Source organism: Lethenteron reissneri, chromosome 21, assembly GCF_015708825.2.
Source record: "Lethenteron reissneri isolate LAM-NWPU_2019-01 chromosome 21, ASM1570882v1, whole genome shotgun sequence".
Taxonomy (NCBI): domain Eukaryota; kingdom Metazoa; phylum Chordata; class Hyperoartia; order Petromyzontiformes; family Petromyzontidae; genus Lethenteron; species Lethenteron reissneri.
This window is the reverse complement of record NC_083799.1, coordinates 20635756-20663254: the sequence shown is the minus strand read 5'-3', so window position 1 is coordinate 20663254 and position 27499 is coordinate 20635756. Positions and strand designations below refer to the sequence as shown.

The window sequence follows — 27499 nt, the reverse complement described above, 5'->3', positions numbered from 1 at the left end:
TGGAGGTGGAGCTTATATTTAAGCTCCTAGCTTGGTAGTGTCTCATTCTTCACCTGAGGACGGCTGCTTGCGTTGTGGCCGAAACGTCGTGAGAATTATTTTATTATGTTTTATTTTTATTATTTTATTACTTCCCTTCTACGTGACTTTACCGAAAGAACCAAGAAGATGAATCCCTGCAGTCACGAAAGCTTTAAATCGAAAAATGGGCGCTTTTTGTCCATTGAGTAATCTACATCGGGGCCCACCACGGTCGTGTGTGGTGAGGTAAAATCTGGATACTCCCACCTCTTTCAAGTCACGTGGTAGTGTGGAAGAGCAGGCCAAATACCCTCTTATAGGGGCCCTCTAGAGTTGTCTTCAGTGGAAACCCTCTGCCAGCAATGACGTTAGCAAGCAAGTGCATGCTCCAAATGAGAATCCTAGAATAATAAAAATTAAATCCCATGCAGAGTCAAAATGTTACAAATTATATTTCATTTCCCCCCATTGCTTATACAGCCATACTGCGATAAAGCAGAAGGACAAGTCATTGTAACGGTTAGAATGTTGCGTTACAAACCTGCCAGCCTGAGTTCGATTCATGGCCACGGCTAATATCAGTGGCAACATGATATCTGAACTGGTTCTGTTACCCCCCCCCTCTCCCTTCACCAACTCGCAGTGAGTAGCATGATGAATTATGGTCAAACATCCCCCAAGACATGGCAAGGCCTTCATCTGGCAGTGGCAAAGCGCTCTACGTGATTATCGCATGATGATCACATTGCGGATACATCGCCTCTGTCTCCCCCAGATTGCGATGTTGCAGGAGGAGTTTCCCAGACTGAATGAGGGGGCAGCCAGGCACGGCACACATCATGCGCACGCAATAAAGCGTGAGTCTTCATGCACCTGTCATGTTCAACTTTGTCACGTAGAAAGTTGTGTGTGGTGAGCTGGCAATTTCACTGTTGTCCAACGCATGTAAAAATGACTCAGAGGCATTCGTAACTTATTCCGTGAAGCAACACCTTATTTTGCAAGACAATGTGTCATATTGGACAAAGCCTTATCCAGCTTTTTAATCCAGTGGTTATTATTGATTTATCTCCCCTCCCACACAGACCTCTTTCCATCAGCTGGATATATGGGCATGGTTGAAGGTGAATAGAATGAGCTTCACATCCTTGAACCTTATCGCCTAATATGGCCGGCCCCCTAAGCTCCTCGCATTCCATGTGTGCATGTCTATGCTACTTTTCATTAGCACGGCAACAGACGCATGATTTAATCCAGCGGAATAGCATTTGTTACGGTCATTGAAAAAGGAATGTTAATGAGGGATTACAGATCAGTGCTTTTGTACAAGGTGAAAAGGTAAATGTAGAGCCCTGTTGCTTGCTGATTCCACTACTGTTGGAAGGGCCTCCATATTATAAGGAGAACTAGAGATGGCTTCTAAAGGTTATGTTAACCTACTCTTGCACGGTGGCACAACATCTTAAAAGAGGGGGGAGTACTCATACTTTAACTCAGCATGCTTCATCTGCCGATCGACTAACTGTGGTGCGCCTATTTATACTGCTGGGTGGACAAAAGCGGAGGCAATGAAAAAAAACTTGTCCATTGTTTCATCTGCTTTGCCGGGAGATCGAGCTGCCAACCTCTGGAAGTCCAGTGTGTTAACAATTATACCTTCAGCCAACCCTTAAAAACTCAAGCATATTTTTTCGTCCATACTTTAATAACAGTTTTAAGTTTGGGCTTTTGGCTTTGCATCATAATTATTGAGAAATAATTTTAAACTTTGCACATCTTATGCATTTGTTCTCACTGCTGTCCCAGTTTACAGAAATTCACTTTCCACATCCATTTAGTAAGATGTGAAGTGCATTACTAAGGCTCTCTGTGTTTTGAACACATTCCTGCGGAGGGAGCTGGTAGGAACGTTGGGTTGCTCGGTCAATGAACAGGGTCAAAGACGGCGTGGTGTATTCCGCAAAAATGGCCTCCCCACCCAGCCCCTCCCCACCCTCCCCTCCCCACCCAGCCCTTCCCCACCCTCCCCACCCAGCCCCTCCCCTCCCCACCCTCCCCTCTCCACCCAGCCCCACCCCTCCCATTTTTGGATGCACGACGGACGGACGGACACAATAATCCCCTGTGGGCTGGTGTAACCAGGAGGTTCCTACCAGTATAATTGGATCCTATAAGGGCCCGTTGTGACCTCATATGCAACAATAGACTATTGTGTCCTCAAGAATTTATATTCTAAAAAAAGACGTACATTACACACTATATTGTCACAATGAATCGGTTCATATTTAGCGTCTTCCAGTTTTTCACTGCACAAAGGTAACAACATCCCAAGGAGGCCCTTTCCTGGTTACATAGAGGGGGCCTACCATACATCCAGGGCATGAGTATGCTGCGCAACTGCTTGTGCTTTAACGTCTCAAACGGTATACTCTCTTAACAGCAAATCGGTCAAATAACGTATTATAAACACATTTCATGCATGTCTTTTTTACTACGGAGGTGTCCAAAATATAGTGGGATCTTTTCATGTGGATATAGCATAATCAGAAGAACGAGGTTCAGTTTCCCAGAAATGTGTAGTTTGGCCTTCGATCGTTATGTTTACATCAATGAGTAATTCAAATGAAGAGAGGGACATACGAAAACAATATATTGGCAGGGCAACCCCAAAGGAAGTTTTCCAATGGTTTATCATGACCAACGTGACGTGCGCACGCATGACTTAAAATATGCTGTGCTGGAGGATGCGGAGGAGGTTTTGATTTGTATGCCTCAGCTGGAAGTTGAACACGCAAGGCTGCCTTGCTTTCGACACTGCAGAAAGTGCTTCTCTGAAGTTTGGCCAAATAGTTATCCTCTTTGGCGTAACTCCAAAAGAGCCGGATGTGAAGCATACAGACGTATGCATTAAAGCATTCTTCACCACGGGAAAAAGCTGCAAACCGTCAGATTTTCCATAGATGTTTTCTTTAACTTGGCACTAAGTCCGAATAGAGATTCAAAGGAATGGTCTACTAAAATGGGCATTAAGGGTGTGTGTGCTCAAAGTGTGGGGGTACTCGCACATCTACTAAGATGTTTGGCCAGCAAGGAAGAGTCCGTTCCAGAGCAGTGGTTCTTAACCTGGGGTGCAAACACTCCCTCGGGGTGCGAGATGCCCTTTCTGGGGTTGCGAGACATGCCAGATCTTTTGAGAAGGTAAATCATGGAAACATAAATTAAGCACGAGCACGTAAGTATAACTACATTGTTTCATCAAACATATGTACTTATTAACATTATACATTTTTAAAACGATTAATAACCAAAGGGGTGCAAAGCTGTAGTACAGGTTAAAAACCACTGCCCGAGTCACTGTTTAGAGCTCCCTCTAGTGGAGGCCCTGTTGATAGTAGTGAACTCTTGAACTATTTTTTTTATATTACCAGGTAAAGCTATTTTTCAGAAGCAACCTGACCACAAATGATAGCTCAACGAAGTGGCTTGTCATCGTGAAAATGTATAGCAGCAAAATACTCTAAATGCATGTTTATACAGGTAGGAACAACAGTTCCACACTGCCCACCAGGGATTATTTGACTGTCGTGCATAGCCCCTCCCAAACATGTACGCTCCCGGATTGGTTGAAGTGCGTCACGTGACCGCAAGCTTCTGTCGTGCACGAATGCGCTGTCCAACCAAGTTCCTACCTGCCCACTCCGAAGGAACGTGTTTCTAAATGTGGATTGAAAAAACCAGAGGACCTTGACAGAAATCCACGCGACTACTGGGAGAACATGCAAACTCCAAATATAAAGGTGTCGGGCTCGGGATGGAACTCACGACATGCATACCAGGCGAGGTAGTTAACATTTCGCCGCCATAGCATCTCAGTGGTGTGAGCATCTAACTTGGGGGCTGCACCTTTACCTTATTAACCCACTAGTTTTACTACCTGGCTTAGATTCACGACGCCCGGCCGCGTTTGTCTCCCTCACACACCACACCAATTACTAGTTTGAGGCTGAGTCGACCTAGAGGAGGCCCAGGACCGGTTAAAATAATCGTCACCGGTGGTGGCCGTGAGCTGGAATCGAACTCGGGTCGCCGGGTTCGTAGCGCGGGGCGCTAACCGCTACACTACAATGCGTTACGCTTCCACATGCGCGGGTCACGTGACAGATTTGACGTCACAACTCACTTGCCGTGCAAAAAATATATGCATTATTGAGCTCCCCGCCCTCCCCCCCCCCCCCCCCCCACAAAAAAAGTGTATTTTTATAATATTTGCATGGTGTACAGTCTGGAAAGTTCCCACATGGCAAATTTCAAGTTTGTTGCATGTCGAGTAGTACGCTAAACATTTTGAACAGACACACATAATCACAACTTTGCCTTTCATATATACTGTATGGAGAAGAATCACCCCCTGATAAAAAAAAGGGGCAATGGTGCTGTGTGGAGCAGACTGCAGCTCTAACATGTCAGTGGCTGAAACAACAATGGTCTGCGGCTGGCATTTTCCAGCACTTTTATACGGAGGAGCCTGCTCAAAATTCATCTGTGACCATCCTTGAAACTTTCTTCAAAATGTGTCTTGTATGTGTAGGGGTGTTACGGAGGGGCTGTATACAATGGGATCAGATGGGAAAGAAACACAGTGGGCGTGGCTATGTCGGTGCACGGGCAGGTGCTCCCAGCGACGTCCGCATCGGGCAGCCTGGGAGGCTGACTCGGAGCTGGGATCCCCCGGGGCCCCACCCCTCAGCGGGGGTTTTGGTATAAAAGGGGATGAGCCGGAGGGCTCAGGGAGAGATGTTGAAGCTAACCAGTGAAGATCGAAGATCGTCATAGATAGAGCCCTGGACTCCCCTGGATCGCCGCCCTTGTCAGGGCCGGACAGGATCGAGCCAGCTGCGTGGTCCCGAGAGCCAGAGCCGGTGCTCTTGTAAGAGCTGGTCTGGGACTCCAGGTACCGTGAGCCCGACTTACCAGTGTCGGGCTAGCTAGCCTTCCCTAGCCCGTTAGTGGAGGACCCAGGGGTAGGCTAGGCGTAGCTAGAAGTGTATCCCCAGTTAGACGGGTGAGGGGGGCGATACCCCCTCCAGTGTTGTATGCCAGTGCTGTACTGTACCGACACGGAATAAATACGTGTGCCTCCAACCCCGGTGTCAAAGTCTCCTGGAACACTATTACATATGCGAAAACACCTGACTGCCTTTCATACATTGACTGTGCAAGGAAGAAGAAACACAACGTAGCAACATTCCAAACCACAAAACACTGCTCTTTATTTAAGATTTTTATTGACATATCCCAGTTATGGTTAACATTAAACAAAGGTTCAACATTTTTTGCTTTAGGTTCTTACAAATAAAACGCTGGTGGAAAAGTGTGCTAGAGAGCCTATGGAGGGGGAGGGATGCGTCAAACGCTATTTCCTTGGCCCAACTATATAAAATAATCAAGAATCCCTGATGTTGAAATTTCTGTGGAAAACACTTAACAGTTTTTTTGTGGTCGTTTTATACGCAAAAAGTTTCAAATTATACTTTAGTGTTTGTCCCCATTAGATCCACGGTTGTCCCCTTTTGTGTGTGAGAATAAACTTTTGAAGAATGGTGCCAATGCACCCATCCACAGGCTTCATTTTGGAAAGCAAGGCGAATTTTACAAAATAGCGACAATGAAATAAAAACGCCAACATTGAGCACCTAAACACGATCAAGATGTATAGCACCACTTGGACTCACTGGATCTCAAGCAAATTGAGTAATTGTAGAAACTGAAGCCACACGATGTAATAAGAAGCACTGATGAACTCCTGACATCCAGATCTGAATACTCCTTTTCCAACTTAATGCGTTGCTTCTGACTGAGGTAGCTAAGTCCGCAAACGGAAGCTGGTGATGGTAAGCACTTCCATGCAGCAGGTCAGGCACGGTACTTCCCAGGAGTGGTGAGATGTGGCGGCGTGCACCGGACATGTCGCACGGGACGTTTTGTCACGGCTGTCGTGAGAACAGCGTCAAGACCCCACTCCTCTCGCCACTGGGTATGGAAAACCGTGGATCGAGAGCAAGGGAGGGTTCATGCGATGTGCCCACCCCCCCCCCCCCCCAGTGCACGTGGCCAAGGCTCAGAGGACGCCGCCTGAGTTTGAAACCTGCCTTCGCTCAAGCTTTGCTGGTGAACAGAGCAGGAGGGGGAAACTTGATTGACCACCTACGTTGCTTTACAGAGTCCAAAATTCCAAGCGTGTGGATGGGCCGCTGGGGACCAGAATGAAGGTCGGCAGTTCAGTGCAGCAGTTCTGAAGGTGTCGTGTCTGCAGAGGGGGAATTGGGAGTTGATTTTGGGATTTTACATTTTTTCTATTGAAATGTTTTGTGTCCATTTTACAGGAAGCAGACGGGACCGACATCTACGCCAAACTCCTGGTCGGAACCACCGACGTCCATTGGGGCTATGTCCATGAACGGCAGGCGGCTGGTCTTCTGCGTCCTGTACTCGATCACCGTCTTGCCCCACACGCCGGTGTGCGTCTGCGGGTTCACACAACGCAGCCAGCGACAACGTGAATGCACCGCAACACACGAGACCACTACACAAGAGGCATATGTGCAAGCAATGCACGTGCACAAAGACGTGAACAAGTGCGCACACATCTACCATTTCCTCCCAAGTCTCAAATACAAATATAAATATGGACACAACTGCAGTGATATACTATTCGACAGCATATTGTTTCATGTGATACGTATAAATAAATGTTTACAACACATGATATAGAACCAGCCTCAAAAAGGCTATGTGTATAGGATAGCAGTCTTATTCTAAATTACACTTTTTTTTTTTACGAGGTAAGGCCCACTGAGCTGTATAGCTCTTTTTCAGAAGCGACCTGGCCATAAATGATAGCCCAGTGAAGTAGATTATCATATGGAAATGTATATCAGCCAAATACTCCAAACGCATGTTTCTAAATGTGGCGGGAAAAAACGGAGGACCCGGAGAAAATCCACGGGACCACGGGGAGAACATGCAAACTGCAAATAAACAGGCGTCAGGGTCGCGATGAAACCCACGATCTCCTGTATACCAGTCAAGGTGGTTAACATCTCGCCACCGTGAGCACCTCGCTGCCTCTGCAGGAGGTTGGCTCCCACACGTATTGTCACGCGCGGACCGCCGAGTGGGGGCGGCGAGTGTGTGCGCGTGACTCACAGTGCACCCATCCTCCAGCACAGAGTAAGTGAACCGAGAGTTGCCCTCGGCACGGATCTCCACGTCGCTGGAGCCCTGCAGCATCAGGGCCTTCTTGAGGTTGCCGGCACGGCTGTCCAGGTAGGCCACGCTGTTCTTGCAGTGGTAGGTGATCTTCTGGGATGCGTCGGTGGACAGCAGGCGCAGGAAGGTCAGCTGCACCTCCATGTTCTGGCTGCCATCACCGTACGTGAACTGCAGGGGCACAGCGGTGGCACAGTGACGGTGTGGCGATATTAATGATGAGAGATATAACTTTTGGTGTATATTAGTCAGCATGTGGCAGTGCAGCAAATAGATGGCTATTTGATATGCTGCCATCTACTGACGAACACAGAGCCCAGCAGCTAGGCGTTCTCACACACATGACAAACTTGGTGTGACCTACCAACCCGCCTCTGAATGTTTTACATTTGGTCGCGGCACGGGACTGCTTTAGGCACCAATAACGCGGCTACAAATTTGACGCCGGGTAATTTCATAATTTCATAACGCGGGTAATCCGATGTGGCTAATTTGCTAAAAACAACAATGATAATGGTGTGAGGAAGGCGCAGTGAACAAGCCAAGCTCCCTTATTGTTGCCGCCCGCTCTCACCTGGGATCCGGGGCTCATGGTCTCTCCGAGCCACACGTGCTTCTTGTCGGCTGCCTGGCTGCGCCACCAGTTCTTGCGTGGCAGGCTGGGCATGCCCGGGTTCACGCAGCTCTCGCCCGTCTCCATGTTGCACCACACCTTGATGGCGTCGGCACGGCAGCCCTCGTTGGGGTCAATCCAGTACTCACCTGTGTGTGGAGGACAGCACCTCTGTTTAGGGCTCTCTGGCCTCACTCTGCCCCTGGGGGACACTCGCAGTGCTTGTGTCAGAGCACCGGACCGATTAGCACGGTTGGCTACGTGTGGTATGTAAAGGAGCTCAACATACATACGTATACATACGGCAACATTACATACAACATTTCATACGTATGTATACATACAGCAACACTACATACACGTATGCATGTATGTATGTATACATACGTATGTAGTGTTGCCGAATCCAGCTCTGAAGGTGAGTATGAATACAATGGATGACTGAATATATTGGCTAACCATCTGATGTTCCGTGAGAACATTCTATGAACTTCAATCGATCTAGCACTGTGGTGTCATCTTCTGGGGCCATTTCCTGGCATGGCAGGAAGCTCTTCAGGCTAAATTACTTTTAGGAGAACTTTCTATCTCATGGGATGCTTTAAATAGCATTAGTTATACATAACTGGATATTAAATAATGTGTAAATAACTTCCAGCCCACGTCAGGCAACTGGTGGACAAACAAAACATCTGTGTGTGTGGTTGTGCTTCATCTTCCTATCTATGTAGATAACAGTCGAAATATCCCACGTAAAAATTAAAACCTTAATGAAAAACAAGAACGAGAAGAAAGTTTACCGCTCTTGTACTCAGGATGGCAGAGCATGAGATCCCGGCAGGATCGGGCTGGGTGCTTGCGGCTCCCATCCGGGGAGGTGATGCTCTCCACTTGGGCGTTCAGTGCCTTGATGGAGGCGTCCAGCACCAGGCCGTATGGCAGCATGTCAGTGGACTGGTCACCCATCTTGCGGCGTGCCATCAACCCAGCGTATGCGCCCATGTCGTAGCCGGCGCCGGAGCTGCCGGGAGGGCCGGGTGGTCCAGGAGCTCCAGGAGGGCCCTGCGATGGTGAGCCACGCGAAGCAGGTTAGAGCGCAAAATCCGTCAGGCACCACCAGGCACCCCGTCTGACTCAGTCGGGAAAGAGCATCACCTCCACCAGTGAGGCTGGTCAGCGGCTGCTGGCCCCACCGTGTTTCGGTACGCTGCTGGTTGGTGCAATTAAAATAATCCCACCAACGATAACAATGTACTTCATTGACTCATACAAGACTTGATGTGCCTCAAGACGAATTTTTTAGAAGAGTCCTGGATTGGAGTGTTTGATCAATTCCAGGAATGTTTGACATTTTTGGAAGACACTGGAGTACTCAATGAGCACCCACATATATTAGGTGATAACACTTCGAGTTTTATAAAGATATTTTCAAGAATCCATTGCTATGTTGCCATCGAAGCAGTCTACCAACACCTGGTATTCCTTGGTGGTCAACCATCTCGTTATCAATTAGGCTCAGGTCTTCTGAGCTGCCAAGTACTGTATTAACAAGATCAAGCACATTAAGGGTGATTTGGGCAAATGTAGTTGATCTGGTGTTGCTTTTAATATAATTAGATGTGAATAATCGTTTTAATCCTATAGGGAAATATAGATTGTACTCCAAAAGGGTAGGTGGATATGGTTTACTATGCCCACACAGCTAATGAATAGGCTCATTGTAAACACTCTTATGCCTGAGAGCAAAACTATGAAACTTGTGTTTGAGATCCTCTTACCAAAAAATTCTTCCGTGGGAACTTGCTCAGTTATAAATAAAGGTCATTGTTTAGCATCTCTCTTCTTGTAGTTTTGCCTCGCAACTTATACCGTTACTGTCCAGTTCATATGCACCAAGCAAGGGGAAGATGAGTAACAGATCAAAGCAATAAAGAGGGGATAGAAAAAAATGTATCAGCGAGCAGGGGCGGTTTCTTCATTAGGGCGATTGGGCGACGCACCACCAATGTCATTGAACCACAGAGTCACGCTAGCCGTCACTGTCAGCCTCTGGATATAGTCCAATCAGCGTCATGCTACGTTCTGTGGAGTGCCGCCTCTTTTTGGGCGATTTCACTCCGGCTGAGAATCGCCCCGAGTGGCCCCATAGACTTACATTGAAAGATGTTTTTTTTCGAACGGCGGGCGCTCCAATGCATTCTCTATGGCTTCCGGGAGGGCTTGCACTAACGTGCTTACGTCATCATACGTGCTAACGTCATCATACGTAAGCACGTTTCATCCAACAATATAATTTATCGCCACCTAGTGGAATCTTTCATAAAATAAACTTGAGTGGTTTGTTTTAATAGTGAGTATAGAAACAAACTAGATGTATTGTAAGAGTCACTTTATTTTTCATTAATATTAAAGAAGTGAAGTTGCCTGTACATGCTTAAGCTGTTAATTTATCCATTGCATGGGTGGACCTTATCCTTATCAATCATCCAGACATTTGCCTCCCCTGAGAGATTTTGCAGGAGCCGCCATTGTCAGCGAGGCCTATGGGTAAGACTTACGGGAGGACCGGTCTCTCCATTGCGGCCTCGAGGTCCAGCAGGTCCAGCAGGGCCAGGAACGCCACTGACGCCATCCTTACCGCTGGGGCCAGTTGGGCCAGGGAGACCCTGTACACACGCAGAGGCATGACCACACGCAGCAACGAGACAATGGAATGACGCATTAAAGCGTGTCGAGTAACACAGCTCTTGTTCTCGGTGAGTGACACACAAGTGAAAAATGGAGGGTGTGGGTGTCACGTACCCTGGAACCAGCGGAGCCGAACACTCCAGCGATGCCCCTGTCACCTGGAGCACCCTTTGAGAAGAAAACACATGGAGATTGTCGTCTTAATTGAGACCGTTAACACAACACCACGCATACATTTCTAAAGTAAATTGATTGCATTCGTGGTAAAGTGCAGTATCTGATTTAAGGCATTCGTGACACCACCAACAATTTTTAAGTGGCATGGCCACCATATTTGTACAGTATGATCGTAATATGTTCTGCACCTATAGAGCTACAATATAGATGAGGGTCAGTGTAGCAGAGGGCTTAACTCACAATGGTAAGGATGCGAGCTCATATTATGGTTGATGAACCCGAACATTTGTCTGTGGATTACCACTTTGTGCGGATTCAACAGTGATTCCCACCATAGAAAAGTTAACATTTTCACCACGAGTTGAGGACTGCAAATTATGATAAGAACTGGCATGTGCTTGTTTGAACGGGGGATAAGCGTTTACTTAACTTGACGTTGAATACAAAACCATTATGCATTTTGTAAACGACCATGTTTTTTTCGGCAAATAAATATGGTGACACATCTGTGCATAGTTATTAACGTGACAGACACTCCATTGCCATGTAGATACAACTACAATATAATATGAATTCTCCCAAACTATTACTACTCCCAGTGCACCCTCCGTGATGTTCAACCGTTCGCCTACTCAGCCAGGTTGGCCCTGGAGTTGGGTGCTCACCGGGGGTCCAGGGAGACCAGGCAGACCCGAGAAGCCACGGTGGCCCTTCATTCCTGATTCTCCAGCGGAACCAGCATCACCCTTGTCACCACGAGGACCTGCAGGACCCTGTAGGTACACGAAAATTACATGTAGTCAATACGAGGTGCTCACTGAGCAGAGAATTTACCAGCAAATGTGAGATAACGTATGGGTGTTATGTAATGCTCCATGCACATTTGACACCCAATCTTCATATGTTTTGCCTCTAGGGATTTGAATTAGTAGTTCAGAATTGGTATACATGATATTAACTGTTTTTCATGAAAAGAGTTTTTTTTGGGTTAGATCGCGTAAATATATAAACGTGTCGTTAAAACCCGCCACCACCCGACACAGCCAACTAGTTTGTAAATGTTGTGGCTTGGCTCTCCAACACACCGGTGTGCTGTACTAGTGACGAATTGGCATGTTCTGTTTACGTGACAACCCTTACTAACCCAAAAAAACCTCTATTATGGATGATATTGGTCGCGAAAGCCTACGTGTTAAACTGATTAACTGTTTTGTTTTGCCTTTCATTAGTTTCGTCTTCTCTTTGGAAATATTTAAGTGTAACTGGTATCTGACTGCAAAAAATAATGGATGTTTTAGAGGCTGACCAGGCATGTCAGCAAGCTGGACTATTGACGACATACTATAAATCAGATCTTACAAAAGACAAATGACTATACAATGTCCTGATGCCTGGCTTTTCTAGCCTATGAAAGGTATTAGATTTATTAAATCAGATATGGTTATCCAAGCTCTCAAAATTAATGGACATGACTGGTAATGGAATGGCAAAACATTTAGAAATTGCACCCAAGAGGATGACCACCAAGACGTTGGACCAATTAGTTGAGTTCATATGCAGGAGATGGATTGTGACATCGCAGAACTGTGAGATGTTAATGGCACGGAGAGGCCTCCATCAAGCAATGGATAAGCAATAGCTGGTGATGACGAAAGTGATACCCATTGAATTGAAATTGGTTTAGTTGCCCACATTCTGCGCCATTTGTGTGCTTCCTTGGCGTACGTGTGTGTATAGCTGCATGTTTAAGACAATGCGTACGCATGAGTGCATGTGTGCATGCTACATATGTGTGCGTGTGTACGTGTTCATATGCATGGTTGTGTATTTGTGTGAATATCTGTACGTTTGTCGGTGTAATATGTTTATTGCATTGTTGCTTCAGATTGCTGGTAAAAAGGACACGCTTAGGGTGAGAGTTATATTGTCCAAGAACCATATTGTGGGCAGGAGACTTACCGCAGGACCACGGGCACCAGTGGTACCGGAAGCACCAGAAGGACCAGCAGGACCCTGATGAGAAATGGAATCAAGACAAGACAGCCTCAGACGTATTGTTAACACAGGTCCAATATGCTTTGTTTAGATGCTGTTATCAACGGTTTATTTTTTATTTTTAAACAACTGCAGTATTGTGTGAAAACTCATTAAGTCATGTTAGTAGATTGTCAGCTCATTTGTAGCTGGCAAGAGTGTGGGTACTGCCACCTATTTCAATGCATATGGCTGACATGGAAGAGTAGACCAAATACCTGCTGGAGGGGCTCTCAAGAGCTCCCTTTGGCAAAGGCCCTTCCGTCAGCAGGGGAATGTGCTTTAAGGGCTGCGCCTTTATCTTACTAAAGAGGTCCTAACAATTGCAGTATTATACAAGAACTCAGTACGTCCTGCTGTGAAGCATTATAGGTAATAAGTCTGTGGTTTACTTCTGTACAACATGTCGACATTGTCTACGACATGCACGTTTTAACCAAGGGACAATCGTGTTCACGTGAGAAGGGAAACTCACAGCCTCTCCCTTGTGTCCATTATTTCCAGCAGGGCCAGGGGCTCCGGGAGGACCAGCTGGGCCGGGGGATCCGGGGAGACCAGAATTTCCGGCTGGACCACGGTCTCCCTAAGCGTGCGACAAGCAGGGCACCCGCACCTCCTATTAGCAACCGTTGGCTACGTACGGTGAGGAAAAAGTTCAACATACATGCATACATAGAGGGCACAATGAACCTCATAGGCGTGCTGACGCAATAGGAAAGCTGGAGAAGACAGTTAAAACAATGTCTTGACAATTCATCGACAAACCATCGATGCAGAAAACATTTTTAGAAAAGAGCTGGAAAGTGTTGTGGTCAGAGTACACGATTCACAATTTACAGTGGATTCTTCTGTGATCAATAAAATATGTATCATTGTATGGAACTATAACAGTTGTTTTCTTATTGATTGCTGCCATAGGAATATGCAACATCCGCCATTGGTTGATTCAGGGCCACCAACGTGCCAATGACCAAGTGTTGTCAGTGCGTTTTCTTAGAAAGTCATTCAGTTGCCGATAGTGTTAGATAGCTATGAATGCAGCTGCAAGTGTGAAAATATATTTAACAAGTTTCGTCAATTTTTGTTTTAATTAAAATGGAAATTCAAATTATTATCTCTTGTTATACCACGATATCATTCACGGTTACTAGATACGTCTCCGTGCAACAGATGTTAAGCTGTTACTTGGTGATCCAATTGATGACATTGGCCAACACTTGATGAGCAACATAAAGCAATGGGCGATGTATAAGCGGGACAGTCCCGTCTCCTCACCTTGCTGCCCTGAGCTCCATCGCGGCCAGGCAAACCATCGCTTCCTGGGTTTCCCTGCAAACAAATCAAACGGCGAGTGTTACAAATGACTCGTCATGCATTTAGAGTATTCGCCGCTGTACATTTCCACGTGATAAGCCACTTCACTGAGCTTTCATTCGTCGCTTCTGAAAAATAGCTATAGAGCTCAGTGGGGCTTACCTGGTAAAATAAAAAAAAAAATTTCTAGTTTAGATTACTATTCAAGCCTTTCTCAAGTCCTCCACCATTAACAACTGCCAGTGGACCAGAAGCAGATTTTGAAACTTCCAAAGTGTTGCAGGGAAGTGGGGAGCAGTCCTCAACTGTCAAGATTTTAAAATATGGCCCTCCAATAATAATAATAATTATGAAAATCAATATATTATCTCTGTTAAATATATTCCGCATATCAAAAGGAGGGTCATCTCCCCGATCCTCATTTGACCTCCTGGCATCTAAGACTGACTCCACTGGACTGCTCTTCAAGTCAGTATCCACATGTGCCACTGAAATGGCTTCCCTAACATATTTGACTTCAGTTCATCATATCTCAAGGTTCACTGAAATAAGTAACACTTTGTAACAATTCAAAATTGGTGGTTTTATGGCTATAGTTCCCACCATAGAAATGTGGATTTTGCTTCATCGGTTCAACACCACCATTTAAAATTAGTGCCACACAATGCTCTTATGAGGGTACTACAATGTCTTTTGACGACGCAAAGTGCTGCCTACGCAAAATGCTGCCCAAAACCAATATTTCAAAACAATGTTTGTTGTTGAAATTAGAAGTCAGTCCAACTTGGCTGAGCTTCCTTTGTTTTCCTAGAATGTATTAGGAACAGATGCAACTCCAAAGCACACATCAATCGAAACAAAACAACAGCAAGAGCCCGGCGGGTGAGAGTGAGTGCAGTTGGCGTACATCGCGGCCGCTCTCTCCAGATGGGCCAGAGATGCCGGGTGGACCTGCAGGCCCAGATGCTCCTCTCTCTCCAGCGGGACCCGCTGGGCCCTGCCTTCCGGGCTCACCCTACAGCACACAATCATCTCCATTATATGGCTGTGCGACGCACATTCAAAGCACAATCTATCACTCTTTGCCAAGTCCTTATAGTGTTGAAGTATTACTAAATATGTGCGGCGCTTTGCCTGCTAGATGAATGCCTCCCCACGCCGTGCAGGTCTACAATTGATGTTTTAAAAACATATTGTGTTATCGAGGGGGTTATGGGTAAACAGATGAATGCATTTAAATAATTGGATTGGTCGAAAGTAGCCCAGCTTTTGCTGTTTTAAATTAATACTGCTAATTAACATTGGTCTGGAACGCCTGAAGGCGGATGGATTGAAACATTTTATTATTCATATGGAATGGAAGTCTATTAATATTGTCAAGCAATCATATAAAATGGCAGTCATCATTCTATCAAGAAACTGGCCTCTACCATGGTAAACTGTTCAATGAAGGACACCACCTTATGGTGAGAGCAAGGATAAACTTCACTCGACTTTAACAACTTGATCAACTTTGTCACACACTTTGGTCTTAAGTGAAATACGAAGTGTGAAGTAGAAAACGACCTTTGTGCACCCCTATCCACACAGGACAGCCACAGTGAGTGGCATGCTCTGATAGACAACGTTCAAACCACCCCGGGCATGTGTACGCACATTTGTCAATGCAAAGTTGAGTGCATTTTCCCGGGTGAAGTGTGAGCATCTCACGAGGACAGTGAAGATGAAGGACGTCGACGCCCTCGCACTCCAAGAAACTCAACGTTTCCAGCGAGGAACAAGCGTGCCATTGCCATGAACACCGCTTCAAGCCGCTAAAACAAGCGACGAGCGGGGCAATGGGTGACGTTTTACTCACCGCAGGTCCTGGAAGTCCAGAGAATCCACGCTCTCCACGCTGGCCGGGCATACCAACCAAACCACGGCTGCCAGCCAAACCAGATGATCCAGGAGGTCCTTGGGGTCCCTGTGCATGTACAGAGGAAATACATTATCCCACGTCAAAACACCTGCTTTATGCAATACCTAATGATTATTATACGTACTTATTTATTTACCCAGGAGAGCTGCATTTAGTCGTCAGACTCTTTTACTGGAGGGTCCTGCATTGGGTTTTTATTTTAAGATGTCTTCAGCCGATTAATGAGTTGTTTATACAGGTGGGAGGAAACCAGAGCACCTGGAGAAAAACCACATGCACCAGTGGGGAACATATGGATGCAAAGAGATAGTGATGGGTCCGTAAACTACACAGCAAAAATTTACAAATGGGAAATCGTGAAGAGAAACTGTTTGAATAGTGTTGTATCACACGTCTTCTTTTTTCCTCTCCGATGTGCTCTTTGGGCTACCGCCGCTTTGTCGTTCGGCACGAGGTCCGACATTTACTCTCCTTGTGCCGGGAGGCCCTTCAGATACTGGGCTGCACAGCTCATCCGCGATAACCTTCGCAGGCACAACGCCTCGTTTTCCTTGTGAAGCGTGTGCGCTTCACTCACAGCAGGGCCATCGCTGCCAGATGATCCCTTCTCGCCAGGAGGCCCGGCAGGTCCTGCAGCTCCAACCTCTCCGCTCTTGCCGGGGGGACCGGTCTCTCCGCGCATTCCCCTGCTGCCATCCTTTCCATCGGGACCGGCTGGGCCGGGAGCACCGGGGCCACCCTGGACGCGGCAAACACCGTTCACCGTCAAGAGTGGCACCGACAAGACAGCCACGCAGATTGTGCAGTGAGTGGGAGGACGGTGAGTTGCCGACCTGGACGAATTGTGTTAGGTCGGTGGAGAGCTGAGATTGACCAACGTTGGTGCTGATGATGATGATGAAAACGATTGAAAGCAATTAATTGTATTATATGATGAGTTACACATATATTACATATGCTATTTTTTCTGATTCATATTGGTTGTAACCGATTCAAACAAGCTTTCACCGAAATTTTTTCCTCCATTTTTTTCGGAGCAATTACTGATATTGTGTGGTGATTTAACATCAAATGAGCTGCCCAAGCCTCTGTGCTGCAATACAAATGGAGGCTGATGCTGAAAGTGACACTGTTGCAGTGCAACTCACAGCAGAGCCTGGAGGTCCCACTCTTCCTGCAGCACCTGGGAATCCAGTAGCTCCCTTTACACACACACAGACAGACAGAGACACACGCGCCATGTACATGTGAACGTTAGTGTGACCTATGACAAGCGCAATGGTATTCTTGGAAACAGAAGTGAAATATCAATGAGCATTGGGACATTTGTATGCAAAATTGGAAATTTTATTCCGCAGGCACATATTTGGTGAGAATATAATTCTCCTGACAATATTTACTGGAAAAACAATGTTGCCGAATTAGTAATGTTCATGAAATATGTAATGGTGGCCTAACCCGAAAAATTAGCTCTCAAGAAAACAACGTCTTGTGATGGCAATAACATAACACAGTTATAATACCTTTCTTGGTAATAACATCATGGCACCCTCAGAAGCTTCCACATTTTATACTGCTAAACTGGCCACAGCACAGGCTCATTATGTTTAAGGTGCTAGACGCTCTCACAGGTCCTCGAGTTCTCCACTAGTTTGTAGAGACCAGCTCTGTCACACCTGGCTGCATCAGGTTGAGATGGATATGGGCCTTTCTTTTGTGGAGGCATGGACTGTTGGGAGTAACCGGAGCAGTGGTAGTAGTCGGTGGATGATAGTCAGTGGATGTACTCACCGGAGGACCAGCTGGGCCACGGTCTCCCTTAGCACCAGTAGCTCCAGGTGGACCCTAGGGTAGGATCGGATGACCATGGTCATGTGCAGAAAGGCAATTGAGAAAATGATACGTACATCAATGGTGGACATTACCTGTCTATTCCACAAACATTTGCGTGTTTGTAATGGACATTGCCTGCATGTATGAGAAACTGGCAAATGCAATGATTGAAGTTCTGCATTTTTACTTGAGGGTTTCATTCAATGATACATTTAGATAATGCAAAGCAATTGAAGTCAAAGGATACTTTTTCAAGATAAGTTGCTCAATACCGGTATTTAAAAATAATAATAGCACAATTACTATGGATTTCCCTTGACAAGATCTTCCATGAAGCGATACCTATCACACACAATGTGAATGTAAAAATAAGAATGAATAAAATATTAATAAACTCACGACAGGGCCAGAAGGACCACTGTTTCCTGGGGGTCCGGCCTGGCCTGGCTCTCCACGGGCTCCCGTCTCTCCAGCCTCACCTCGTGCCCCGGGCATACCATCGGCGCCCTGTGTGCACACGCGTATAATCATCGTGACACATTCCGCACGTGCGACAATATGCGGCATTTGGATATGAACGTATGACGAGTATGACTTTCAGTGTGGCGGAGTGATAATTAATGCAACAATGCACCTCTTTATTGCATTATAGCCATGAAGGTAGGACTGAAGACTCGTGTTCGAGAAGGTAAATATTGGTGGGAATACATGCCAAAATCCCTTGATATGAAACCTTACTTTGGCCATGTCTATAAGTGCTTCATGGTAATTATGATCTTGAGGCGTTCATGGTATGATCATCTGTGGCACTTACAGGAGCCCCTGGGAATCCAGCTGATCCAGGAGGACCAGGCTCGCCACGCTCACCCTGTCATGGAAGGAGGCACACAAACGTTAATGAACCATCAGTGCAGCGGTTGGGTAATATGTCAGAGTGGTGCTATCAGTGTTGTTGAAATGCGAAATATCAACAGAAACAGATGAGATCGTAGATACATGTGTGCTCCAGCACTTGCACTCAAACACAATAGCACAAACGTCCCATTACAGCCCACATGGACTTTTGTAGATCGTGAATCATATAATTGGCACGTGCCTAATAAGGCACATGAGCAAGTGGTGGGGCCATCACTATATTAAGTCACCATTCCACCAACAGCAGATGTTGACAGATTTAAAGTGATAATATTAGACAGCTTGAGAAATGAAACCCCTGTCCAGTTGTACTCAACACGGTGTATGAAATGATGTCTCAATGTGTAAATCTGATGCTGGATAGGTTACAGGGTAAACAATGACCGAGGCCGGTCACAGGTCAGCGAGCACCTGTCCATCGTCCAGAGGAGGATGTACCCAGAGGTGTGGACTCGAGTCATGTGACTTGGACTCGAGTCAGACTCGAGTCATGAATTTGATGACTTCAGACTCGACTTGGACTTGCATAACAATGACTTTGTCCCACCTCTGAGGTGTGGACTCGAGTCATGTGACTTGGACTCGAGTCAGACTCGAGTCATGAATTTGATGACTTCAGACTCGACTTGGACTTGCATAACAATGACTTTGTCCCACCTCTGAGGTGTGGACTCGAGTCATGTGACTTGGACTCGAGTCAGACTCGAGTCATGAATTTGATGACTTCAGACTCGACTTGGACTTGCATAACAATGACTTTGTCCCACCTCTGAGGTGTGGACTCGAGTCATGTGACTTGGACTCGAGTCAGACTCGAGTCATGAATTTGATGACTTCAGACTCGACTTGGACTTGCATAACAATGACTTTGTCTCACCTCTGAGGTGTGGACTCGAGTCATGTGACTTGGACTCGAGTCAGACTCGAGTCATGAATTTGATGACTTCAGACTCGACTTGGACTTGCATAACAATGACTTTGTCCCACCTCTGAGGTGTGGACTCGAGTCATGTGACTTGGACTCGAGTCAGACTCGAGTCATGAATTTGATGACTTCAGACTCGACTTGGACTTGCATAACAATGACTTTGTCCCACCTCTGAGGTGTGGACTCGAGTCATGTGACTTGGACTCGAGTCAGACTCGAGTCATGAATTTGATGACTTCAGACTCGACTTGGACTTGCATAACAATGACTTTGTCTCACCTCTGAGGTGTGGACTCGAGTCATGTGACTTGGACTCGAGTCATGAATTTGATGACTTCAGACTCGACTTGGACTTGCATAACAATGACTTTGTCCCACCTCTGAGGTGTGGACTCGAGTCATGTGACTTGGACTCGAGTCAGACTCGAGTCATGAATTTGATGACTTCAGACTCGACTTGGACTTGCATAACAATGACTTTGTCCCACCTCTGGATGTACCACGTGCATACATTATGTATGCTGATTTATTGTGACCAATCCAACTAATAATAGGTATCTATTGTAACTTATATGACTACATTAACCCCTGGTCTTCGCACCTGATCGGCTCACAGTGACGACATCACATTTACCCCTTCTATTTAAGACAGAAACAGGAGGAATTCTCCAAGATTCTGGATGTCACCTGATGAAGATGGCTGTAATTAGCGGCGAAATGCCGTATTCGAATTGAAATTGTCGTGGGTTTACTCTCCAATACACCGGTGTGCTGAACTAGTAACTAATTGCCATGTTTTGTTTACGTGACAAACCTTGCTAATTGGCTGTGTCGAGTGGTGGCGGGTTTAACGACACATTTATATTTGCGCCATCTAACCCCCCAACAAAACCTCTCTATTATTGGATCAAAGGAGGATGTGTGCACAAACACAGAAGTGGACGTGCGACTGCTGATACTTACGGGAGCTCCACGACCACCGGCGGGGCCAGCAGGGCCAGGAGGACCTCCCTCACCCTGCAGTCGCAACGACACCACCGTAAACATCACGTGCACCGGCACGGACACAATGCACAACAAACATGTGGTTCGTATTGCACAGGCGACAGCTCCTTTGCCAAACCACAGCGGCTGCACGAGGACCTTCCCCCCACACTGTGTGTCTCGGAAGGGTTTATTGCGCACCGCACTTCACTACGCTGGTGAGTGTGGCTGAGTGAACTCGGTGAGCATAGACGTTGAGGCATAATACATTACAACATATTGATTTTGTAGCACTGTGTCTTGCTGACAACGTCGTCCCACAAAACAGCCTACAACAGCTGTTTTAGGCATAGTGGTCACCCATCCAAGCACTATGCAGGCTCAAGACTGCTTAGCTTCCAGAGATCTGACAAGATTGGGCGTATTCCAGGTGATGTGGTAGCCTGCAGTTGTCTTGATAAGAATGCATCTACGCGAAATATAACAGGACAGCACCATATGGCTCACTCTGTGCATGTTAGTGAATGCAATAATTGTATTACAGGCAACACGCGTATTGAACAATACACTGCATTCAAAAATACACTTGGAAAATAATACGATGTGAGTAACGTTAAACGCTTCTCGTGGGTGCCATTGCAGGCAAGTGCAATGTTTTCAAGAACACCTGTAACTGAACCTAATTCAAAGGGCTGTCGTGTTTCATTGGGATAGCTCCATCCAGTGGTCACACACTTGCACTACACCATCTACACTACCCGGAAAAATCCGACACGAGAGTGAGATCACGCGTTTGCTCATCTTTCGTCTGAGCAGTGCAGACATCAAATATGTGCTTTATATTATAGAATCCTTAAAGCGGAACAAGTTAAGCTTCAATTATACCTATGGGGTCGTCCATAAATGACGTCACGCGATTTTGGCCGATTTTTTACCCCCCCCCCCCTCGTCACACGGCGTCATAAAAAGTCAGACCCCCCTACAATATGACGTCACAAAGCTCTGCCCCCCCCCCTAAAATCATATTTCCATTTTGAAAATAAAACATGCTTCAAATCACTATAAACTATTGTCATTTAATGTGGCGCTGCACTCTGATGTAGTAGGAGAAAACGTATTAAAAAGGAGGCTTTGGAAAGCTGAAATTTTGCATAAAATTCACCTGAAAATATTCAACGTCTAACTAAAACTGCAGATTATTACAAAAAAATACTTGAAACTTTGTAGTAGAACGAAGTAAAATGGAGAGTACAATTATAACAATCACATATTCATTCCACAGAATGAAAAACCCTGGTAGAATCATTAGAATCAACATTTTAACAAAAATCATCAAAAAATGTATGCTTCTCCATTCTCCCATGGAGAAGCAAAATGCTCCTTGATGGAATAAATAAAAGGTGACCTTAGTAAATTTAAATTATCAAATAGTTAATGAAAATTAATCAAAATTAGTGTTGTTATAACAATTCTTATTTAATTAATATTGATTTAAAGTTGCGCATTTTGATGTGACGTCACATTACTCAAACCCCCCCTCCCCCCCTCGTCAGACATCGTCACAAATGTCTGACCCCCATCCCCCCCCCCTAGGTGCGTGACGTCATTTATGGACGGCCCCTATGTAGTCTGTAACTTTAAAGGTCACATCGGCATGTGTATATTAAATAAGGAAATTGCAGAGCTATTCCAAAGGCGAATCTAGGCTCAAACGTGTTGCGATTTAGATATATTCAATTACATTGAAACCCTTCGTAAAATGTTATAGGCATCAGGCTGTTTTCATGGATTTTTTGATTAGGGTTATACGTATGTATGTATCTTGAACTTCTTTCACACCATACGTAGCCAACCATGTCAATCGGAGGTGCGGGAAAAGGACAAGAAACTCAACTGTGAGTTAGTTTGGAAAAAGAAAAGAAACACGAGCAGGGTTTCACAGGGATAAACATGCAGTGCTCATGATTTTAAATCGCTACCCACTATGTGTCGGGTTTTGGGGCCTCACACTGGCGTGGTAAGACACTGAGGTGGTGCTGGGCGCAAAGGCGACAACTCACCCTCTCTCCGTTGGATCCGGTGGGGCCAGCTGGGCCGACTGGACCGCTCAATCCCTGATGGACACACGCGAATATACGTTAAAGCAGGACAGAGAGACACAGTTAGTCGTGGTTCATATGTGTTGTGTTTTATAGATTCATGCGTTGTTCTGTTCTTAATCGACGATTGAATAACATGAAACACCAAGATTCACTTTTCACTTTTCTTGTTTTGGTGTTAGGAGCCAGAGATTAATTTTACTACCACTAATTTAACAACGATTGCGTATTTCAGACTTATTTCTAGATATGGCGAGATGAAGACAAACTGTCAGAATTTCCAAGTGAAGAGATTGCATGTTTTGTGCTCCGTGGTCAGAATAGTGTCTCAAGATTTCGCTTCTATAAGCCATGAAATGCTACTCCCTCCAGTGGTCACACACCTGGGGTTTCATTGTCAGGACACACATTCTCAAACACACACTTTATAACAAAGCTTCGTGGCAATCTCTATTCTTCAACTGTGCTTCTTGGCCCTACAAATATTTATGAATTGCAAACTTACTGAAGTTTGTTTTACTTTGCACTGTTCAACATACCTACCGAACATCTCATGAAAACCAGCATTATGGACTTCGATTAAACTGTAGTCCTCACGAAGTCTGTTTTGTATGCAATGCCTACCAATAAAGTAACCCTGTTTTCAGAGGATGTTAAGTGGCCTTCCAACGAAAGACACAATATGCTCATGGTGTTGTGCTGTATCGACTTCGTGTGGGCAAAAACAATGCTTAGCGCTCGAACGTTGCAGGATAGTGTGAAAGTGCAGTGGTCGTGTTTCTGAGCGAAAACCAAGGGTGACTTTCTGCGGCTCAGAAAATTAGGAGGTACTCACCCTGGGGCCATCCTTGCCGGGACCACCAGCGATACCAACAGGACCAGCCTCGCCCTGGGGGATATCACACAGACACAGGCACAATGACATCATGCTGCAGGACAAATTTACAATGCAGTGCAGTAACTGCGCATGCATTATTCATGTATTTTAGGTAGTAACTATTTATTTATTTATGATCAAACTCAGTTTGCTGACACCACAACATCATTAAATAATTCTGATCCTATTCCTGAATTTAACATTTTGTGTCATAATATGCTAAAAAGTGCCATTCTCATTCATGAAATAGTGATATGATGTTGGCAACTATAGTTCGTTAAGGCACGTGATCCCACTTCGAGATTGCAATACAATGATGTAGCAATGTGATGCCCATCAGCATTACAGGTATTTCCCCAATACTGGCTTTCTCTCATGAAAAAAATACTGTATATTATATATTTGGCTGTATCGCTCATTGAAAATACCTTCCATATATTAATTTAGGCTGTCCCAGATGAGCAGCTCTTAATTGCAAGAGACACAACAAATTTATATCATTTACCAAGGTATTGCTGAATTTATTTAATATCTACAAATTGACTAAATTGAACACAAACCCTTTGATATGACCATTGCCAAGGTATCATGATCTCAGAATCGCGAAGCAAAATAAGCATACCAATTTGTATTGCTTTTTGAAATCCTGTAATAGCACTTGTAGGATTGTGAAACTAGTATCGCTATACATGCAGGTATCTCCAATAATAACATCATAGGCATTTAAAATCTAAATTGTGTTTAGTTTGTTGTCCTTCGTAAGGTGCAAAAAAGTTCAACATTCATACGCACATTGTGTGACCCTGTCCTAATGCCACGCAGTGTTTATGTGGTTGAACAAATCCACACGCATGCCCGCGTCTCCCCCGCAAGGGGACCGGGTACTCACCCGCTCGCCCTTGGCGCCAGGCAGACCAGAAGCTCCGCGCTCTCCCGGCATCCCTTGCAGGCCGGCAGCACCAACAGTGCCCGCGGGACCAGGGGGACCAGCAGCACCCTGCACATTGCACACGAAGAGCAAGACCTCCCGTTTAGTCAGGCACCATCACAGGGGATACGTGGCCTTCAAGATCAAGATGTCATCATGGCCAAAGCTCTTGCTGCTACCACACGTTGCCAATGCTTTCGACCTTCTGCCAGATTCCGCAGCTGCTTCGCAGTAGACGCGTGGCATCTAAGATCTGCCACAACTGTATCTCACCATCCGCTCTGAGGTCTTTCATTTGGTGGTTTGACTTGTGGAGACCATTCCCAATGCACGTCTCATTACCCGGCCCTCCTCCAATCTGCAAATGTGTCCAACCCGGTGCAATAATGATTGTCTAATCACGTCTACAACACTCACCTGTCATGTTCTCTTCCAGACTTGTACATTGCTTAGCCTGTATTGCCATGACATTCCTAGCATCCATCTCAGACAACATATGCTCAAAGGCTAAGAATCGTTTTTTTGTAACTGTTTAGTTATCAAGCACCTACTGAGACCACGCCTTGCCAGTGGTCCCCGTGAAAGGTGTCAGGCGTCACGTTGCTGGCCCGCGATCTCACCAACGACTGCTCGAACCCCAAAAGCGTAATTGGTGCAGCAGGTAAAGGACCTCATCTTCTCCATAAAGATCACTGATAATGAAGCCAGTGTGAGCCAAGCCAGTGTGTGTGTTTGTTTGTGTGCATAGACAAGTCTCATAGTCACACATTACAGGCTCAGAGGACAGTACCGTCTACCAACGGTCCTGGTGCTAAGGTCCCAGTTAATAGAGCTTTCTCTCCCGTGAAGCTTAGGACCACTATGTGGTGCTGTCAGCTGGCAGGATCTTTGGGATCGTGGGACCGTGAAGATCGTGAATTCGTTGTCCGAGTCGGGCCACCAGGATCGCCCGTTTTCATCGCCCGCCATGGCACGTACCCTAGCTCCATCCTGGCCAGGAGAACCGTTGCTTCCACGGGGTCCGGGTGGGCCCCCTGGACCGGTTTCTCCCCTCTCTCCGGGAGCTCCACGCTCGCCCTACAGGAACACACGGTCACGCGTACCGCTCAGCTGAAGCCTCATCTTCTGACTTGGGTTTTATCCTGGTGTAAATTTCGTGCATTTGTTGTTACAGACTATGTTATGCACCCTTTATATTAGTCAATGACTATGGGGTGGATGGGTACAGTTTAACTGGTTATGGTTTTATGATTGATTTTGCCTGTAACATCAGGCCACGCTCTGCAGATGAGACTCAAGAGAATTTAAAATCAGTGCAAGTTTAGGCTTGCTTAAACAACGGTTGTGAGGGAACGTGGGTCTAGATAGCAGATGCATTGGTGGACATTTGTTTTAATAATGAAACAGACATTACTACCAATGTGGTTATTTTGTTATTATGTATTATATTACCCACAATCCACCAAGAAAGTGCCCACTTATTCTGTTTCCAAAAGGTTGTCTTTGTTTTTGCAAATACGCGTAAGTATTGAAAAATTAAGTTATCCAACTCAGTTCCGTAAAACGGAACTCAACCGCATGGCAACCATGCTCGATCTTTCATTCACTCTGTAGCTTCATTGTGTTTCGTGATGCAGTTTTCATACATTTACACGTGTTAAGAGGGACTACTTTTCTTGACCAAATGGCACTGGCTCCTGCGTAAGGCTGTGCGTTTGACGTAGAGAAGCATTGGTGGTGGGGAGGCAACACTTACTCTTGGACCAGCACCACCAGGCATCCCATTCTCACCAGGGAGACCCTACAGAGACAGAGCAGAGCACAGTGGACAACTACCCACAACACACATAACAATGACATAAAAAACACAAGATTTATTTTATTTATCCAGGTAAGACCCACTGAGCTAGAAAGCGCTTCTTTCAGAAGCGACCTGGCCACAAATGATAGCTCAACGAAGTGGCTTATCGCGTGGACATGTATGCCAGTCAAATGCTCTAAACGCATGTTTCAAGACAAAAGTCCACGCGACCACGGGGAGAACATGCAAACAAATATACGGGTGTCAGGTTTCAGGATCGAACCCACGACCTCCCGCAACCACCTCGCCAGTTGCAACCACACCTAAGACAATCCTGAAAGTGAAAAACTATATTTACAGTCAATTACATTTCATGCTGTGTACTGGCAGAGGCGTAGAGACTGTGGTTGTTATTATTATTACTGAGACTCCACATGAGTGTAAACAAGCTTTTGTTTCTGGAATCCCTTCATTGTGCAGACAGAGGAGGAGTGGAAGAGACCTGTGTACATTTACACAAAATAAGCACAAAAACCTTTTATTTATGAGAAACCCCCCCCCCCACCCATAAATGTCAGCACTAGACGGGTGCATTTTCTGCACCGATATTTCTAAATTCTTCACCAGCTTTAAAACACTTCCTTAAATGTTCAGTGATCACGTGATGAGCGTCATTTCAGTGATGCTGATGATGCCCTTTTGTGATAACCACGATTCAAGCAGCGTAAATGTTTGCGATAATGTGTGTATTCGCGTACACGTGCGCGTGTGGTGTGCACATGCATTTGTGACTTTGCGTGCATGTCCGTGTGTGTGTGGTGTCTGAAAGAGACATCCGTGCAGGCCATGCACTGTCAAGATGCCTACCGGCTCGCCAGCCTTGCCAGGCTCTCCAGGCGCACCAGGAGCACCAGGCAATCCCTGCACGACAAACGACGCTGTCAGAACGCTGTGCCCACCGCACACCGGGCAACACCCTCGGACGGTCACAACTGTGGTGAACAGTGCTGCCTGCAACTCTGCAGTCACACGCTGTGTCATGGGGCCACTGCCTCCATCTCCTTCACATGGCATTGTCATAGAGTAGACGTTCCATT

At 45.9% G+C, this 27499-nt stretch overlaps 1 protein-coding gene across 1 annotated transcript in view; it reads right to left on the bottom strand.

The window, feature by feature from the left end:
- Positions 1-5289: 5289 nt before the first annotated feature.
- The window catches only part of LOC133345377 (collagen alpha-1(I) chain-like), a 61398-nt gene continuing 39188 nt past the window's right edge, over positions 5290-27499 (bottom strand). The window contains exons 31-54 of the mRNA XM_061556075.1: positions 27270-27323; positions 26358-26402; positions 25580-25678; positions 24563-24670; positions 23632-23685; positions 22758-22811; positions 20677-20730; positions 18685-18738; positions 18270-18377; positions 17829-17882; positions 17186-17239; positions 16615-16776; positions 15975-16082; positions 15024-15131; positions 14078-14131; positions 13278-13385; positions 12728-12781; positions 11434-11541; positions 10706-10759; positions 10462-10569; positions 8704-8965; positions 7865-8052; positions 7228-7461; positions 5290-6545 (exon numbers count right to left, since the gene is read on the bottom strand). Coding sequence (XP_061412059.1) covers positions 6399-6545; positions 7228-7461; positions 7865-8052; positions 8704-8965; positions 10462-10569; positions 10706-10759; positions 11434-11541; positions 12728-12781; positions 13278-13385; positions 14078-14131; positions 15024-15131; positions 15975-16082; positions 16615-16776; positions 17186-17239; positions 17829-17882; positions 18270-18377; positions 18685-18738; positions 20677-20730; positions 22758-22811; positions 23632-23685; positions 24563-24670; positions 25580-25678; positions 26358-26402; positions 27270-27323 — 2433 coding nt within the window. The 3' untranslated portion in view covers positions 5290-6398. The remainder of the gene's footprint in view (positions 6546-7227; positions 7462-7864; positions 8053-8703; positions 8966-10461; positions 10570-10705; positions 10760-11433; positions 11542-12727; positions 12782-13277; positions 13386-14077; positions 14132-15023; positions 15132-15974; positions 16083-16614; positions 16777-17185; positions 17240-17828; positions 17883-18269; positions 18378-18684; positions 18739-20676; positions 20731-22757; positions 22812-23631; positions 23686-24562; positions 24671-25579; positions 25679-26357; positions 26403-27269; positions 27324-27499) is intronic.